Consider the following 17,510-nt stretch of genomic DNA (forward strand, 5'->3'; position numbering starts at 1 on the left):
TAGTGTGGCCCGACTCAGATAGACGCAGGACACAAGTACAACACACACCATTTTATTTTATTCTTTTTTCTTGTGGGAAACGCCTTTCCCTGCTTCCCACCTGTACAGCACAGTTTAAAGCACTACACAGAAACAGTTTTCTTCTTCTTTTTCTTCCTCTTTCTCTCTCTTTGCCTCCACTACTCCTCCTCCAGTAAGCTTCGTCCTCCACCCGACTCAGGTTCCCGGAGTAGTGGTGGCTAGCTCCTTTTATAGGACACCCGAAAACGCTCCGTGTCCAATGACCTTCTTCCGGTAGCACTTCCAGGTGTGGCGAATGTGCTGCTAAACAGGGCTCAACAGTTCCTGCAGGGCACCCTGGTGGAAACCACAGAACCCATCAGGGGTGCTCCAAACTCTAATTCCCTAAGGAGCCCTGTGGGAGTCCGAGGCACCACTGCCACCTAACATGCCGGGGGAGGTAATGCCCTGAACAAACTCTCTCCCCAGGTCCTACCACTGTCGAGGTGTCCCAGCCAAGTAAGGGCCCCGGCTATCTACCACAATAGGTAGAATTAAAAGAATTCTGTGGCTTTGTATACTTCTTTTAATATGTAATATATGCATATGTTGATAAGGATGACACAGGTTACTTATAAAACTGCAGATCAGCAGTCTTAAACAAAAATACAGTGATGTGCAAACAATAAAAGTACTGGCTAGTAGGATGAGTAGGTATTCAGACTGACCAGTTTTACTCCCAACACAACAAAGTCTTTGTGTTTATGCTTTATACATATTAAATTATTATTGCTTATTAATATTTTCTGTTAAATTGCTAATTACTGTTATTATTTGTAGACAGCATCAAGCATCATCAAGAATGGATTTTTCTGCCTTTGATATTACTCAGCTTCCTCCTTTTTCCTGCATTGATTTTCTTAATCTTGAGATGTCCAAGGTACAGTGTATAACATTACATGTACTGTATCAATAAACAATTAACTTTTTAAAAAATAAAATGTTTTAGCTAAAATATCAGGTGCACCAAAATGCAGTAGTTAGTGCTGCTGGGTTCAGATCTTATCACTGACTTCATGGAGTTTGCACATTTTCCCTGTGTCAAAGCTGTTTTTTACCTCCCATTACTCTGTGCCCTAGAGATATGCTTTAGATTAACTGATGGCTTTAATCTGACTGAGAGTACACTGGTGTCCAGACTAGACTTGCTTCCTGCCATGCATCTGAAGATGCCATGCTCAAACCCTGAAACTGAAATAAGCCATTTGGTAAAAATGATTGTAGTTGTTTAATAAATACCTTTTTTTGTTGCAGAAGCATGTATGCAGTCATATTGGTGTCTGTGGCCTTTGAAAATGCAGTTTAGTAAATTAAAAGAAGTTTACTGTAGTTATTAATTAATTTCTGTATTTGTTTTCTTCCATTTTAGTTCAAAGATTCTGAAAGTCGTTTTCCCACCAATTCCTGTCCCTGCCAATAAGATTAAGCTCTTTTTGGAAAAAGACAGACCTATGCAGGTAAAATATATTGCTTACGTGACCAGTTTTTTTATCCAAATTGTGATTGAAATAGGCTTCCACAATTATTAAAGATGATTTTTTATGTAATGACTAGGGGGCTCTGCCCCCTGCTTGCATCGCTTTGCTCGCCCAGATTATACAGATATACAATTTAAAGAGATTGTTATTTTCATTTCATTCATTTTTGCTCATTTTTTTATTTCTTGATATTTGCCAGTAATTAAGCTGTAGTGAATGAGTTATCCCCCCCATCCCACCACCCCAGTTGCACGCTACACACCAGCCACTTCGCGTCTCTGCCTTTTGTGTTGTGAAGAGGGAGGCTGAACACACCCTAAGGAGATGCGGACGCCTCCTCAGAAACCCCCTCTTAAACGGAGATATAATGGGAAACAAATACATTTTTCTCGACCCAAGATTTTTTTATTATAATAGTGAGATTTATATTTTATATTTAAAAATTCTTCCATACACTGTTCTTCTTTTCACTGATCCTCTCCTTTGAATTTAGTCTTCGTGCACCAATTACTCTAAGTTTTCTGACAGGTAGATTGATATTTGGATAGACAGTGCAGAATAATATATACATTCTAAAAGCATTTTACAAGGACCTTGATATTTAGAGACTATTTTTTACATTTCAGTTATTCTTTTGCTTCAGTTTAAGTTCTAAAAAATGTTTAGTCTGATAAGGATACTTAAAAAAAGCACACCACCCTGACAAAATTCAGACACAAGAATTTCTGTTATTAAATAATAATAATAAAGCACTTCCACACAGAACCAGCAGAGGTGACTGCCTAACTAGGTAGGTGCTCGTCAATGCAAAAGAGCACCTCAATGTTTAAAAAACAATAGTAATTAAAGCATAATTTAAGTTATAGTTCATCCTTACACCCATTATCTGTATCAGTCTTACTCTGGACATGGTAAAGGCAAACCAAAGCTTATTATTATAGCAATGGGCCTCGTTTCTCAACCTGGAGTGCTCTCCATTAAAGGCAATTATCCATTTACAGTTAATTATTTAATGAATACATCTTTACATAATAATTGCAGATAAACAGTGATTTTGCTAAAATTAAGTTCTTAAAAATGTTATATTTCATAATATATTCAGTAAAAAATAGATGTAAAATTGTATTTTTATCATCTTATGCATTGTTTCTTATTTATTGCAAGTAGAGGTATTAACCTAAAAACAGCGAATATATTGTACACTTCAAAGAATTTATGGGATATTTTGAGATCTAAAGCGGTAATGGTGAAATCTTTCCTGGTAACTTCCCAGTCAGTTATGTCAGACAAAAAGAGATAAAGAGTATTCTCACTTTTAGCCTTACACAATGGTTTTTAGACATTATTGTCCAGTGTTTAATGCAAGGGACTATAAATGACACCTGTCACTGACTCACTGTGTTAAACCAAGCAAGTCACTTAACCTGGCTGTTCTCTTGCTGAAGACATGTATAATTATATATTTTATATCTATGTTCAAGTGCAGCTAGATATAAAGTAGAATGGCACAGTACAATATGGTGTATGCACTGTAAGAGAAAAGTGATGATAATGATAAAGAGTTGGGGTACTAGCCTGGTAACCTTGTATAATCGAATTGCAAAGCAAAAGAAAAAAAACGCAATAATTGCAGAGACGTCTTTTCAGATGTAACTTCAGAATAAAACTGACAAAGATGGTGGAGCTTACATTTTTTAGTCCTTCCGGCAGGAAGAGGCGGGTCCAGGTGTATGGACACCAGAAGTGATGTCAGAGGTGTTATAGCCATCAATCGTCCAGTCTGCAGAGGGAAGAAGAAAAAAGGCGTTAAGACACAATGCCAACCCCTGGAACAGCAGTGTAATTACAGTCACTAGAGCTCTTCAGTTGTCCCCTATGAGCACATATGTGACAGCGCAAAGACTTCTCTAGGTTATACATAAATAATAGGCTCAAGATGAGATATGAACATGTGATATTAATGTTATTCTAATGTAAAATTAACAAGCTTTTTTTTAACAGCCTCCTGTATTATCTGAATGGAAAAACACACCTGAAGATTTTATTGAAATAGAAGAACACAGGGAAAATGTTTTAATTGGTGCCCTACATATTGGTTAGCACTGCTACCTTAAAGCTACTGGGTTTGAATTCTGTTCCTTGCACTGCCATTTCCTCCTACATTCTAAAGATGTTTGTGTTAGGATAATTTGACCTGATATGAGTGAGTGTACAGCATTGCTTCCTGCAGACCCTCTTCAGTTCTAAGCTGGACTAATGTTGATGGACAGATGGATGAAATACCATGAATGTCTTACTAATTAAATAATTAAGTTATTGGGTTGACTTAATTTTCTTCACTGTCTCTTTCCTGTAGTATTAAGTAGTGCTAAAATATGTGTCAGAATGCCGACATGTGCAGTGTGTCCAGACATACAGGCAAACATGCTACTGAGAAAAACAATACTACTGTTTAGCTATATTCTATATTGTACAAGAATTTTTATGAAGAAACATGAATTGTACTTTTGAAGTATTTCTAAGAGTATAAAAAATGAATGTCACAAAATATATCACATAATAGTATGGATTTCAGTTATACTCCAGGTAATAGTGTATTGTTTATTGCAATGTGTATATTATTTAAAAGCTTGGTCCAATATCAAATAATTCACCTAAAATAATAAATAAATAAGATAATGTTTCAGAATCACAGCTATCTATTTAAAAAAAATACATTATTTAAAATGTTTTTGTTAATAAAAAAGAAACAAAACAAAAAAAAACTTGTTTTTTAATACTGGCATAGGCATGACATGTACATTTTTAAGATTCTTGTGCAACACAGAGAATTTGGAAGTATTATAATAATCTAGAATTGTATTGCCATACTGGCATAATCTAGAACTGCACTAGCATAGTTGCATCTCGCCTAATGCTCACTGCTGGCTTGATATAACTTTTAAACTCTTAAATTCAGTTAGTCAGGATTGGTAATAATTATTTGGGATATAGTATATGAATTAAGGATAAAAGATGATTTTGTTACATTTTAAAGAGTAAGTTTGGTGTTTTTCAAGTTAAAGTTATTTCTTCTCAAATGTGGTATATATTTATTTGCCACGTGAAATAGTGTACTAAGGTTAAGAGTTTTCCATCTCGGGAAATTGAGTTGTAAAGTTAAGTGTTTCCTGTAAATGTAAAAATATCTTGATCATGCTAATGCTTTACCACATTTGTGAAAAAATAACTTTGATTTGAAAAATACCAAACTTATCCTTTAACTGCTTAGACTTTTCAAATGCATTGATTAAACGGACAGGAAAAGAAACAAAAATGTGCAAAAAAATGTGTATATCAGATAAGTGTGACCGGTATTTTAAAATGTTCCATGTGTGTGACATAATATATTCTATTAAATATGTGTGTGCTGGTGAATTTATAATGTGTACTGTTGGGTCATCCAATAAAGAAAAATGACCTTTTCATCCTCTGTCGCTGGCTGCATTATTGAATGTAGATGTGGTAATAGTCTCATTCTCTTTTTAAATATTATGGGACCCAGATCATACCAATGACTCCATTAGCAAGTGCTTCATCCCATGGTGGGAATCTAACTTATTTAACCTACTGTATTGTATTCTCTACCCTCAAATTCTGTCACATTAGTAACCAGTGTTTTCCAAGAGTGGCATTAAAATAGCCTCCAGTGATGTTTGCTTAAAGATGCTCTCCCCATTAAAGACATCTGACTAAGGTCTAATAAGAAAGCTAATAATGCAACAATCCAGTCTAATATTTCAGTTGAAGACACAGAGCTTCATTCACCCTATTAGTAGAATATCTGCAGTTTCAGATTTTGGCATACTCTGGCAACTTGGAGCTCTCTGAATCACTTAGAGCTGTTCTAAGAAACATTTACCAGCAATACAAAACAGAAACTCCAAAATCAAAATTATTTGTCCATTTATTTATTTATCCACCACACTTCTGTTTCTTTCTTTTAAAAACACAGTATTCAAGGTGTATAACACCAAATGTATTTGTTATGCTGAATGGTCTTTGCCTGTCTGTGAAACATCTTGTTATGTTCAACTTCTGAGGAAATTTCAAGAGTAAACTATTTTCCACGAAAAAGGGAAGTGATGTTTCCACATTAAAAAGGCTACTGAACCATGCTTTTATTAAAGTTTCCAGTAAAGCTGATCTATGATCTTGTAGTCCGATCCTTACATATGGTGAAATATCGTAAACTGAAAGACTGAAACAAATATACTGGGATATGAAGGCATTTCTTGGTACCAGACAAAGTTGAGCATAACAAAAATATCACCTTCGTGTCAATAAGAATGATGATGATATGATGATAATATATTGTTAATTTTGGTTTTCTTTGTTTACCCTGTAATACTGAATAATCAAAATGTGATACCCTAATTGGAAACAATTAAAAAAATACATTTAAATTTACAATAAAATAATGATCTTGTGAAAGAAGAATGGCACAGTGCTCTAGTGGTTATTGCTGTTGCTTCACAGATCTAACATCCTGGATTTAAATTATGATCCCAGTCATTGTTTTTAATGTGTTTGTACATGTTTTGTCCTCTGCTTTCTCTGGTTTTCTTTCCACATCTCTGTTTCCACATTTGGTAGGTTACTTGGAGATTCTAAATCAGACCTGTGTGGTGAGCATGGTGTGTGTACAAGTGGGCCTTGCGAAGGCATGTTCAGGACTGCTTCTTGCTCCCAGTGTTTCTGGGATAATCTGTGGTCCTCATAACCCTGAATTAGATTAATCAGGTTTGATTATGGAATGTTATAAATGGAGACAGAATGGCATCACAGAAGATAGCATTGCCTCCTCACAGCACATAGTAAGTAATCCATTGCAGAGTTTGCATGTTCTCCCTATATTCAAATATGCTTCTTTCAGGTATTCTGAATTTCACCCCAATACCCAAAACCAGATCCCTGTCACAAAGACTTGTAACCCAAACCTTTTTTGTTGTGAGTGTGCACTGTGATAGACCTGTAGCCCACCTAAACTGGTTTCTTACCTCATAGACTTCATAGGCTGTGGCTTTCTGACACCCTGGTGAGGAAAAGACACATATGAAAAATGTTCAAAGAAAGATGCATCTTCTTCTTTCGGCTGCTCCCGTTAGGGTTCACCACAGCAGATCACCTTGTTCTGGACATTTTTTTTATTGCTAAGGAAAACAGACCTTAATAAATATTATAATTTTTTATATAATATTTTTGAAGTATGAATGGTTTTTCCCAGCATTTCAAAGTTGCATTATGTTAATGACTCTACATGGTCTCAGTATGATTTATTGTTACTCCATAATAGACTGATGTCCCATTTAGTACATTTCATTATATGTTGTTGAGACTGTGTACAAGAACGTTTAGAAAAAAGCTGGAAAAAAATGGTGAAGTGAATAAATGAATGTGCACACACTTTGGAGGATGCTGAGGAATACTCTTCAACCTTATGTAACTTTTTTACCCCATTATAATATGAGGTTTAAGATGTAATTCCTGCAAAACACGTACAACCAAATGACACAGATAATGCAGGGGAAATGTGTGGCATTTATAAACAATCGAGATCATGAATATGAAAAGACACACTTTGGCAGAATTACTATTAGAAACAACAGAAACAGTGTGACATAAAAGATACAAATGAGACATAAAAAAGGCACTACTACATGGCAATGTGGTCCCCACTCCTGATTAGTCTTTCTATGGATTCTGTTTCAGGTAACTATACTAGTCTGCAAAGGCCTATACCATATGTAAACTAATAAAAGAAAAGTTAGTAGTTCATATTTACTTTTGGAAAAAAATCAAGCACATGCTATTTTAATGATGACTGGACTGATGTTTTGTTATATTTCTTGTTTCAAGCTGTGTATAAATCAGATACTAAACCCCATTTTGACAGCACAGATTTACAGTAGCTAGTGGTTCTATTACACTGCACTGGAATCCATTGCCCTGTTCTTGGCCTTGTGGTTATTGTTGTAGTAGTAGCAGCAGTAGTATTCTCACATCATGGACTGGTTGGAATTTTCGCATTCTCCCCATGATCTCTGGCATTCTTGTTGGATACCAAGACTTTCTGCCTTGTCCCACATTTTTTTCAACTTACTTGAAGTCAATCACTGATCATTAGAGCTAACGGATGACCCTATGCTGCCATGGAGGAAAAAGGCATAAAAAAATTCCTTTTCAAAAAAATGCCACACCAAAGAGCTAACAGTTCATTAGGATTGCAGCACAGGCAAAGCCCACCTGCCTTTTCATATCCATCCTTTCCTGCTACAAAAAGACATTGGCGAAAATGGATCAAATGATGGATTGTTACCTGAAATGTAGCACTATACTTGAAGGATTAAGCGCGATGACTATTCCAAAATGTGAAATTCTAAGATCAACATCAAATTAAAAACAAAACCTGAAATCCAAACAAAAAATCTCAAAAGACACTCAGCACAAGACAAATCCAAAAAGTGTCAAGGAGTTGAGAATGAAGCAAATCTGAAGCACAAAAGGGGTCAGAAGAACATAGCAACCAAAATCAGGTAATATGGCAGTAATAATTTTGCAGAAAAGATGGTCGTGTATAACTCTATTCAGGAGTTTGCCCCACCTGAAAGGACCAATTCTAGTGATGGCCCCAACCGGGCATAATCAGAACATAGGAGACATGAGGAATTCTGGTGAAGTTATTAATACAGAACAAATCATACATAGGAGACTAATAAAGGTTCATGAGAAAATGAAGAACACAAAGGAAAAGATAAATGGTAGGCGTCAAGACTGACAATTTTTTAACTTATACAGGGAAAAAGGAAATGGTCGTTGCACTGAGCCTGAAGTCCAACATATCCAACAGCAAACAGGAAGAAGGGAGTATTTTCATTCAGCTTCTGAATATATTGAAAATGAATTTGTTAACTATGAAGTTAATTTGCCAATTTGATGCCCAATGTTTCTTGGATGAAGTAGCTTGCACTCCTGTCCTGCAATTTATCACTTCTGTGGAATATAACCTGGACACAGACAGGCAGACACGCTAGGATTACCCCACACACGTTTATTGACGTCTTCCATTATACAAATTCAGCTCAAAAAGCCCCCAATACCCCAAAGTGCTTGGCCAACACACAATGGCTTTTCTTACACTTCATGCCGCCTCCTTGCCTCTTCCAGAGACCTTGTCCTGCTTCTCTCCCAACTCCAGTCATCCTCTGAAGGGAGAAGGCCCATTTAAATAAGCACCCGGATGTGCTCCAGGTGTGTCCCCGGCAATCTCCCACCGATACGCCCCAGTGTGGCGGAAGTGCCGGCTGTATCCCCGGAAGCACTCCGGGTGTCCCCTCTTTTCTTCCCCCCAGCTCTTCTGGATGTGGTGGAAGTGCTGAGGTCCAGGGTCCTATTGGTATTGGGGTGCCCCCTGGCGGTGACCACGGGCCCCTACAGGGTTGAGCTTCCCAGCTCTGTACCCGTGGCCCCCAGGGCGGTCGCCTCCTCGAGGTCTCTCCGGTCTTCTAGGGTGTCCCAGCTGGGTGCCACCCCCATCCGGGTACCACACTTCGTATCAGGTGGACAAACCCTTGCAAACATATTAACTCATAGTAATTTACAACATGGTAGTGTGAGTGTTAAAATATGAATGAAAAAAATATGAACACTTTCTCCATCAAGAAAATAAACTTAATACTCCAAAAAAAAAACTTCAAGCTCCAAAATATAAAATTAACACTCGAAATAAACTTCAATATCTAAAATATAAAATGTCAGCCAAACTGACTTGAATTAAATGGTTTCTGAATTCTCAACATGAGTAATCCATCTGAGTGTGGTGCTTGTCAGTCCATATAAGCTCTTGAGCCAGTATAGTAAGTCATGAACATTAAAAATGAAGGTGAATCAAAAAGCATAATTACTGGAGCATTTTCCCAACTGAATAGTATTAACATATTATGTATAACCAAAATTCAAGCTATTCATTGTGCAAGATTAAGGGTGTACTAATACTAGGCACGATTGTTCCATGCCATGCCCAAGCGTGATTGTACCCTCTCCCTATCTTCCTGCTGGCCAGCACTCACACTGTGCTTAATGTTGTGGGCCTGGGCACACTTTCGTCATGACCGTGCAACTTCACGTAAAGCCGAAATAAGATTTGAATGCATGCATGTCAAAATGATTTTACTTATTTTGTTGTTTTATAGTTGTGTACAGCAGGATAATGCTCTACCCACTTACAGATTTATTAAGTGTACAGCGCAGTGTTTTGCTGTTAATCGTGCTGCATGTCTGAGATTTTTTACGGTGACAAATGATGTTAAAAGAGGAATTTGTATTTTTTTCTTGTCAGCTACAATTCATGTTCATGTGTAAGGTGAGAATAAAAACCTGTTTTTAAATCAAAAGATATTGAATGAAATGAGAATTGCACAACCTGATTTGTTGCATCATTGATGTCATGTCTGTTTTCCGTGTTCGGGCACATTTAGCAATCACATTGTTCCTGAATGCTACTGAATTGGGCTCGGATCCACCTCTTACAAGAGGGCCAGGGTATGGTACAGTTGGCCTGGCATAGAGCAATCACACTAGTCAAATGAACTAAAATTGAGGGGTTACATGCAGACAAACATGCCAGTGTGAGTACACCTTAAACTTCTCATGAACCTCTAGGATAGGACAGGAGTCATATGATTTAGATTTCCTATAAAACTTAGAAAAGCACCAAATTTTAAATTGGCTTTCAGTTCTGGGATTACTCTCATCAAACATCCATCTATCCATTATCCAACCTGCTATATCCTAACTACAGGTTCACGGGGGTCTGCTGGTGCCAATCCCAGCCAACACAGGGCGCAAGGCAGGAAACAAACCCTGGGCAGGGCGCCAGCCCACCATAGCTCATCAAACATCAAGCATTATATATGGTGAGTATAAGGAATTCAAGTGAGTTTTTCAACAAAGCAACTGCGTTTAGGCCTAATGGCTGTAGCTTTCATTAAAATTAATGAAGATTAATAGTAGATTAATAAATATACTGCAAAACTTTTTATTAGATAGAATGTGTGATTTTATTAGGTTAGCTTTGTCTATATAAAATTTATTTTGGATAATACTTGCATCTATTATTTTGAAGCATTAATTAAAGTAAGTTTTGTGGAAGCTTTTCATGTTGTTTAATAGTTTCCATCATGTAAACTGTAAAGAAATGTAAACTTTGCAGCCTTTGTTGATTTTCGTAAAGTGTTTGACTCAGTTGATCGAGCTGCCCTGTGGGACATCCTGAGGGTTCGCGGGATCCCCTCGAGGTTGCTGGATATCATGGCTGGTCTGTACACTGGTAGTGTGAGTGCTGTGCAGAGTTGAGGCAGAACCTCTGTGTTTTTCCCAGTTGATTCTAGGGTTCGTCAGGGGTGTGTTCTTGCTCCTACTCTGTTCAATGCTTGTATGGACTGGGTGTTAGGCAAGGTCGTGGGGTCCAGCGGCTGCGGGGCATCTGTTGGTGAAGAAAGATTTACGGATCTTGACTTTGCTGATAATGCTGTGATCTTTGTGGAGTCAATGGAGGCTCTGATTGGGGCACTCGAGAGACTGAGCGAGGAGTCTGAGTGTCTGGGCTTGTGAGTGTCCTTGTTGTGGCGCTCCCGATATCTATGCAAATGGATGAAGGTCCAAGTCTTTAGAGTCCTGGTGCTTCCTGTGTTGCTATATGGTTGCAAGACATGAACGCTATCCAGTGACCTGAGGCAAAGACTGGACTTCTTTGGTACTGTGTCTCTCCGGAAAATCCTTGGGTACCATTGGTTTGACTTTTTTTAAATGAAATTTTGACACAAGGCTTAAACTGAAATGTTTTAAAAGTAACTAAACAATAAAATATAACCTTGTATGTATTATTAAATTACTTCTCCACAAAAAGGTGAATTATTTTTTGGGTAACTCTTGTATTAAGGAAACTGGAAAGAGGAAGAGGAAATGAATAATAAAGATACAGTATGCTTATCAACCATTTTTATAGCTAAACTATTTCTTGTTAAATGTTACATTATTTTCTTTATAAACAGAGGACAATTTCAAGAAATATGCAAAATAAGAGGAAGTATTTTTCTGTTCTCCGGATACTTGCAAATGTGGTGGAAGCTGTGCTTTAAACTGAGGAGACATACAGCATATTGGAAGGGCTATTTTGGGAAATAACTTCAATTGTGCTAGTTATTGGATAAAATATTTGTTTTATTTTCAGCTGAAGAACAAAATTACGTGAGAACTAAACATTGTTAGTGCCTAAAACTAAAAAATGCTTTAGGTTATGGTACTTTTGAAGAGAAAAATAAAATCCATTTACAATTTAGTTTTAAATGTCAAGCCCATGTAGGACTGAAAAATGAGATAGTAAAATTAACACTTAATAGTAGAACATTCCCTGCATATTAGGGAATCATGATTCAAATCATCAAGAATAGAAATAAATTCTTTTTTGTTTATTACATATTTTTCTAATAATGAGTTATATTCAAAATAGCACTGTGTTACGCATGTGTGCCTGGGGATCACCTTCCTGACTCTGTTGAGATAAGCAGTATTATGATGGAATGAGATTTGCACTAACAGTTTTTCCCTTTCCACCCACAGCTCTGTAAAGCCACCAGGAGAGGGTGACTGACATGACCGCATCAGCAAGAGATGTCTCCACCCAGACAGGGCTCTATAAAAAAAACCTGATGGTCCCCAGAGGAGGTTGTCTGCTTTTTGGGCCTGAACTTGGTCTGGGGCAAGCTTCTCCACAAAACATGAACCTCCATAATAGGAACCCTTTTTTGTTGACCAAGCCAATCCACTGTAATTTTCTGTTATTGGTTCCATCAAGCACAGTTTTTTGTTTATTGTTTTGTGCCAAATAAACAGTGACACCTGGTTAGTGCCCCATCATTTCGAAGCATCTCTTGAAATTCTCTCCACCAGGTCACAATGATAACAGAATTAGTACAGTATGTACAATGCATTTTTTAAATGTTATTATGTAGTTAAAACCAAGTCCCAATAGGTCTCTGGGAACTGAAATAGGTTTTATAACCACCAGATTCAAAGTCAAGTGAAGAAAAAAATTGCATGAATTGATGTACTATGTCATGTATTTGTAATGCAGTACACTATCGTAGCCTTTCTTTTCCTTTGATAAGCATGGACAAGCAGACAGCACGTGTCTTTTTCTTTCTTGTCTTTATTGAACAACAACTAACAAAATGTGCTAGGCATTACCAATCATATCACTAGGTGTCAACCCACAATCAGACATCAATAGCTGAACTGAAATGCACACTTATACTGATATATAACAATTCCTCCCTTCTAAAAATCAGAAGTAATTAAATTATTCCCCACTTTTTTTTTCTGAAGAAATCAAAACATTGACTTCTAACTATACATTTAATTTTCAATTAGTCTCTGTGGAGGCTTCTGTATGCGAATTGGGTAACGTCTCTCTTCACAAGGTAATTTTTCTTGATTTGTTACAGCAGTGTTAGCCTCTGCAGAAGGTGATGGAGATAATGCACATGGGCTCTGTCCTTGTGCTGCTTGAGGAGATGGTAAGTGCTCTGGACAGTTGATAGAAGTAACAGCAGGGGAGTCAACAGGCAGTGTGGGTATCTCTTCAGCTCCAACCAACCCTGATTTTCTCAACTGGTCGACATGACGTCGCCATATGACACCTTGAGTAACCTCTGCCTTATAGGACAAGGGACCAGTTTGCTCTTTGACTAGTGCAGGAACCCATTTCTGGTCTCCTCTGTAGCTCCTGGCAAGAACCGATTGTCCAATGGCAAAGCTACGTGTAACCTTGTCAGTTGCGTTATGGCCTTGTTTGATTTGTCTGTCTTGCACAGTCTACTTGATATTTGGTTGCAGCATTTCTAATCTAGAGCGAAGAGGACGCCCCAAAAACAACATAGCTGGAGTCTGGTTTATTGTAGCATGGATGGAATTCCGATATGCAAATAAGAAATTGGCCAATTTGTGTTGGAGGGTCAGCTTCTCATTTGTCATTGCTCGAAGAGCTCATTTCAAACTTTGCACAAACTTCTCTGCCAGGCCATTTGTGGCTGGATGCCATGGGGCAGATGTGATGTGCCATATGCCATTTCTGCGAAGGAATACCTGGAAATCTGCTGCTGTGAACTGGGGTCCGTTGTCACTCACTAGTTGTTGTGGAACTCCAGTTCTAGCAAATAAATCCCTCAGTACTTCAATGGTATGAGGAGAAGTGGTGGAGTTCATAGTGAAAACCTCTGGCCATTTAGAGCATGCGTCAACTACCACCAGGAAGGTTGTCCCCATGAATGGTCCTGCAAAGTCGATATGCAGCTGGTGCCAAGGTAATGTAGGCCATTCCCATGGGTGAAGTGGTGCACATTCTGGCTCATTCTGAACCATCTGGCATCCACTACATTGCTGCACTATTTTCTCGATGTCTTCATCAATGCCTGGCCACCACACAAAACTCTGGCAGGTGCCTTCATTTTCACCACACCTAGATGGCCCTTGTGAAGCTCTTCTAATACTCTGTGTCTTAGTTTAGTAGGTACAATGGTTCTTAACCTTCCTCTTATGTTAGCTTTCTGTTACTATCTCTTATGTTAACGGGTCGGTTTTGACCCGTGTCTTTAATCAGCCATATTATCCTCAAAACAATTATTTATCATCCAATTTTTTTCCTTACCTCTTGGTTACTTTGTTACGCTTCCTTGTCCATTAAAAGAACGTTTTTAATATTTTTGCTGTTACCTCATGAGCTTTTACTTTAACAGCATACCTCTCGTTTTCAATTTTAAAAAATGATTAAATGAACCTCAAGAGAATTATTTAAATAAATAAAAGATTGTTATGTTACCTGACTATTACTGAGGGGTATTAGAACACATCTCTTAAATAAATTTGCTATATATATTTTTTATTATAATATTAATTACTATAGTAACATCTATGGTGTTACGGGTCAAATTTGACCCATATATATTTATTTCAAAGAAAAAGGCAAAAAAGTATTTTCAAAAATAACTTTAATATAAATGGAAAGCTAAACAAGTAAATCTCAAAATGTGGATTTGCAAGGTCAAACAAACAACGAACAATCAAGCAAATCAAACCAATAGAAATGAGGTACTAGTTCCAAAAAACGTCTTTGTGTGCAAGAACATGCATGCGCATTTAGATGCATGTGTGGCAAAAAGTGACACTTTTAGTGTGTTCTTTGCAAATATAGTTTTTGCAGTAGAAGCAGAGTACGTTTGTCTTTCTGTCTTTATTGCTAGGGCAGACCTGACACCTCTTTCTTTTAGAATCAGGTGGCCTCAGTGGGGTTGTGGCTGTGGCTGTGTAGGTTGATGTTGAGGCAGTGCTGGCCGAAGAGGATGCTGGCATTGATTCTCTTTGTGTTGCTGATGGTGTGGAAGGAGTGCTACGTGAGCTCTGCAGCTGTCTGACCAAGGCTACAGCGGCTGGGTCCCGGGGCACTCGTTCCCTTCGCTCATTGTATGCCTTGACAAGGGATCTTCCTAACTCCTCAAGAAACATTCTCCACTTGTTTTTTCTGGTTGAGTTCCACCCTAGGTGAATGTGGGTCCACAACACAAATGCATTGTATGCAGACACATCTAGAATGTTATAAAACACAACCATTGGCCATCTCCTGGTCATTCTCTGGCAAGTGTAGGTGGCAGTCAACTTGTCCAGGTTGTCCACTCCACCTTTGTTTTTATTATAGTCCAAGATAATTATGGGCTTTTTGTCACTTGCTGATGACACAGCTGCGTCTTTGTGAAAGTGGACATAAGTATCACACTCCGGTGTTTTTTTGGACAATATGAAACAACCGTGGTGGTGTCTGTAAAAGCAAATTTTGAAGAAAGTGGAGCCCTGTCCTTCACCTGCAAAATTTCGGCAGGCAGCTCAGGTTTATTTTTTTTTACTGTGCCCACCATGGTAAGTTTCCACCTGAGAAGTTCTTGTCCAAGGTCATAGCTGGTAAAGAAATTGTCACATGTGATATTGTGGCCCCGCAGTCCAGTAGTCATATCGAGGACTACACGTTTTCCTTGATTTTTCTCAGGAATGCCACTTGCATGTTTGCCTGTGTAAATCTGCAGATTCCATGCATAGCTGGTTTTTGCATCACAGGCTGCCCAAATTTTTATGCCGTATTTCACTGGCTTACTAGGCATGTACTGCCGGAAAGGGGATTTTCCACGGAAAGGGACAAAACGTTCATCTACTGTTACCTCTGGCCCTGGGTTGAACATCAGTGGAAGGAGCTGCACCCACCGTTCCCGGACATCCCTGATGGGAGCAAGCTTGTCAGATTTTTCTCTAGTTTCTCTGTTGTCAAATCTAAGGACTCTTGATATCATTCGAAATGACTGAAGTGACATTGTTGCCCGGAAAATATTTCTGCCTGTCGACACATCCCAGAGAATATCAGTGGCCTCATTGCTGGATTTGTAAACACCAGCAAGAAGAAGAACACCAATTTAAGCATCCAGGTATTCCTCATCAATGTCATTCCACATGTCGCCATGAACCTTTTTTCCTTCAAGGTTTGTCATAGCAATCATGACTTTCTTTAGTGACAATGGCATAAACAGATCAAAACATGTCTTGATGTCACTTACTCTCGTCACAGCAAACCTTGTGATTCCAGTGGTCATTTTGATGACATTTGCAGCAGCTGCCATGCCATGTAAGTCAGGAGGTACTGAGCTCCAACAGATGTTACCACCTTTCGATTTGAACGTTTAAGCAGGAGTGAGTGCAGCTTCAGCATCGGTGACCTCCTCATCAGACTCATCAGATGTGTCTGTGCCTTCTGGTAGATACTCTACAATGTCTTCCTCCTCGGAAACCTGCTCATCTGAATCACTCTGCTGTTCTGTGTCCTCTGCCTCATTTTCAGAAAAGATATGATCCAGAGCTTGGCTTACTATAAATCTTCTTCTCATTTTTGACTGCTGCAAACAGGAGATGTGTACTCTGCAAGTCACCAACGCTAAACTACATTTGTCTTATGCAAGCCTTACGTGTCTGAACGTGTCTTTGTTTGTTTGTTTTGTTTGTTCAGGTAAGGAGACACACAGGCAAAGAGAGAAGCCCCTCAAAGTGTGTTTATGATTTTTGTTTTGACCCTAACTATTGTTTTATAACCTTAAATTATAACTGGGTCAAAACTGACCCTACCAACACAAAGGTAATAATTTTCACCAGAGCATTTTATAATTTAGTACAATTGTTTTTTTTTGTTTTATTTTAATTAAATACAGATTCCTGACAAAGTCAAAAAGCCTTGATGCAATAAACAAAATTAGGTAGTAGTTTTATGCATTTAAAAAGTAAAATGGGTCGGTGCTGACCCTAACACAAGAGGAAGTTAACCCCCACATCACACATCCAGCATTTAAGGCAATTTCATCACGTCTCCAGTAATATGCAGCCAGCAGGGATTTGTGCCAGGCTGTCCAACCATTCAGTGTGGCAGCATACACCTGAGACAGGATCTTGTCATGTTTTGTTTCCGTTTTTTACCATGTCTGCCGTGATGGGCAGACTTTCAATCTGGCTGATGGAGATCATATCTATTGTTTCCTCATCTCCAAACTCATCTTTTTCAGCCTCCAGTGGCAGTCGTGACAACCCATCTGCATTTGCATGGCAGGCTGTACGTGTGTACTCAATCTTGTACCTGTGTCCACCTAAAAACAAAGCCCAGTGCTGCATTCGGGCAGCAGCTGTGGCAGGAATTCCTTTCTGCGGGCTGAAAATTGAGGTTAGCGGTTGGTGGTCTGTGACAAGGGTGAATTCCCTACCAAAAAGATACTGGTTGAACCTTTTGACACCCCACACTAGACTCAATACCTCCCTATCTATTTGGGCATAATTCTTCTCAGCTGCAGACAA

General features: G+C 38.4%; 1 protein-coding gene across 1 annotated transcript in view; it reads left to right on the forward strand.

The window, feature by feature from the left end:
- LOC114650394 (interleukin-5 receptor subunit alpha-like) overlaps window positions 1-4,991 on the forward strand; it is a 43,980-nt gene extending 38,989 nt beyond the window's left edge. Inside the window, exons 7-9 of the mRNA XM_028799987.2 lie at window positions 841-940; window positions 1,430-1,517; window positions 3,540-4,991. Coding sequence (XP_028655820.2) covers window positions 841-940; window positions 1,430-1,517; window positions 3,540-3,638 — 287 coding nt within the window. The 3' untranslated portion in view covers window positions 3,639-4,991. The remainder of the gene's footprint in view (window positions 1-840; window positions 941-1,429; window positions 1,518-3,539) is intronic.
- Window positions 4,992-17,510: the final 12,519 nt, after the last annotated feature.

This window comes from Erpetoichthys calabaricus, chromosome 4, assembly GCF_900747795.2.
Source record: "Erpetoichthys calabaricus chromosome 4, fErpCal1.3, whole genome shotgun sequence".
In the NCBI taxonomy this organism is placed as follows: Eukaryota; Metazoa; Chordata; class Cladistia; order Polypteriformes; family Polypteridae; genus Erpetoichthys; species Erpetoichthys calabaricus.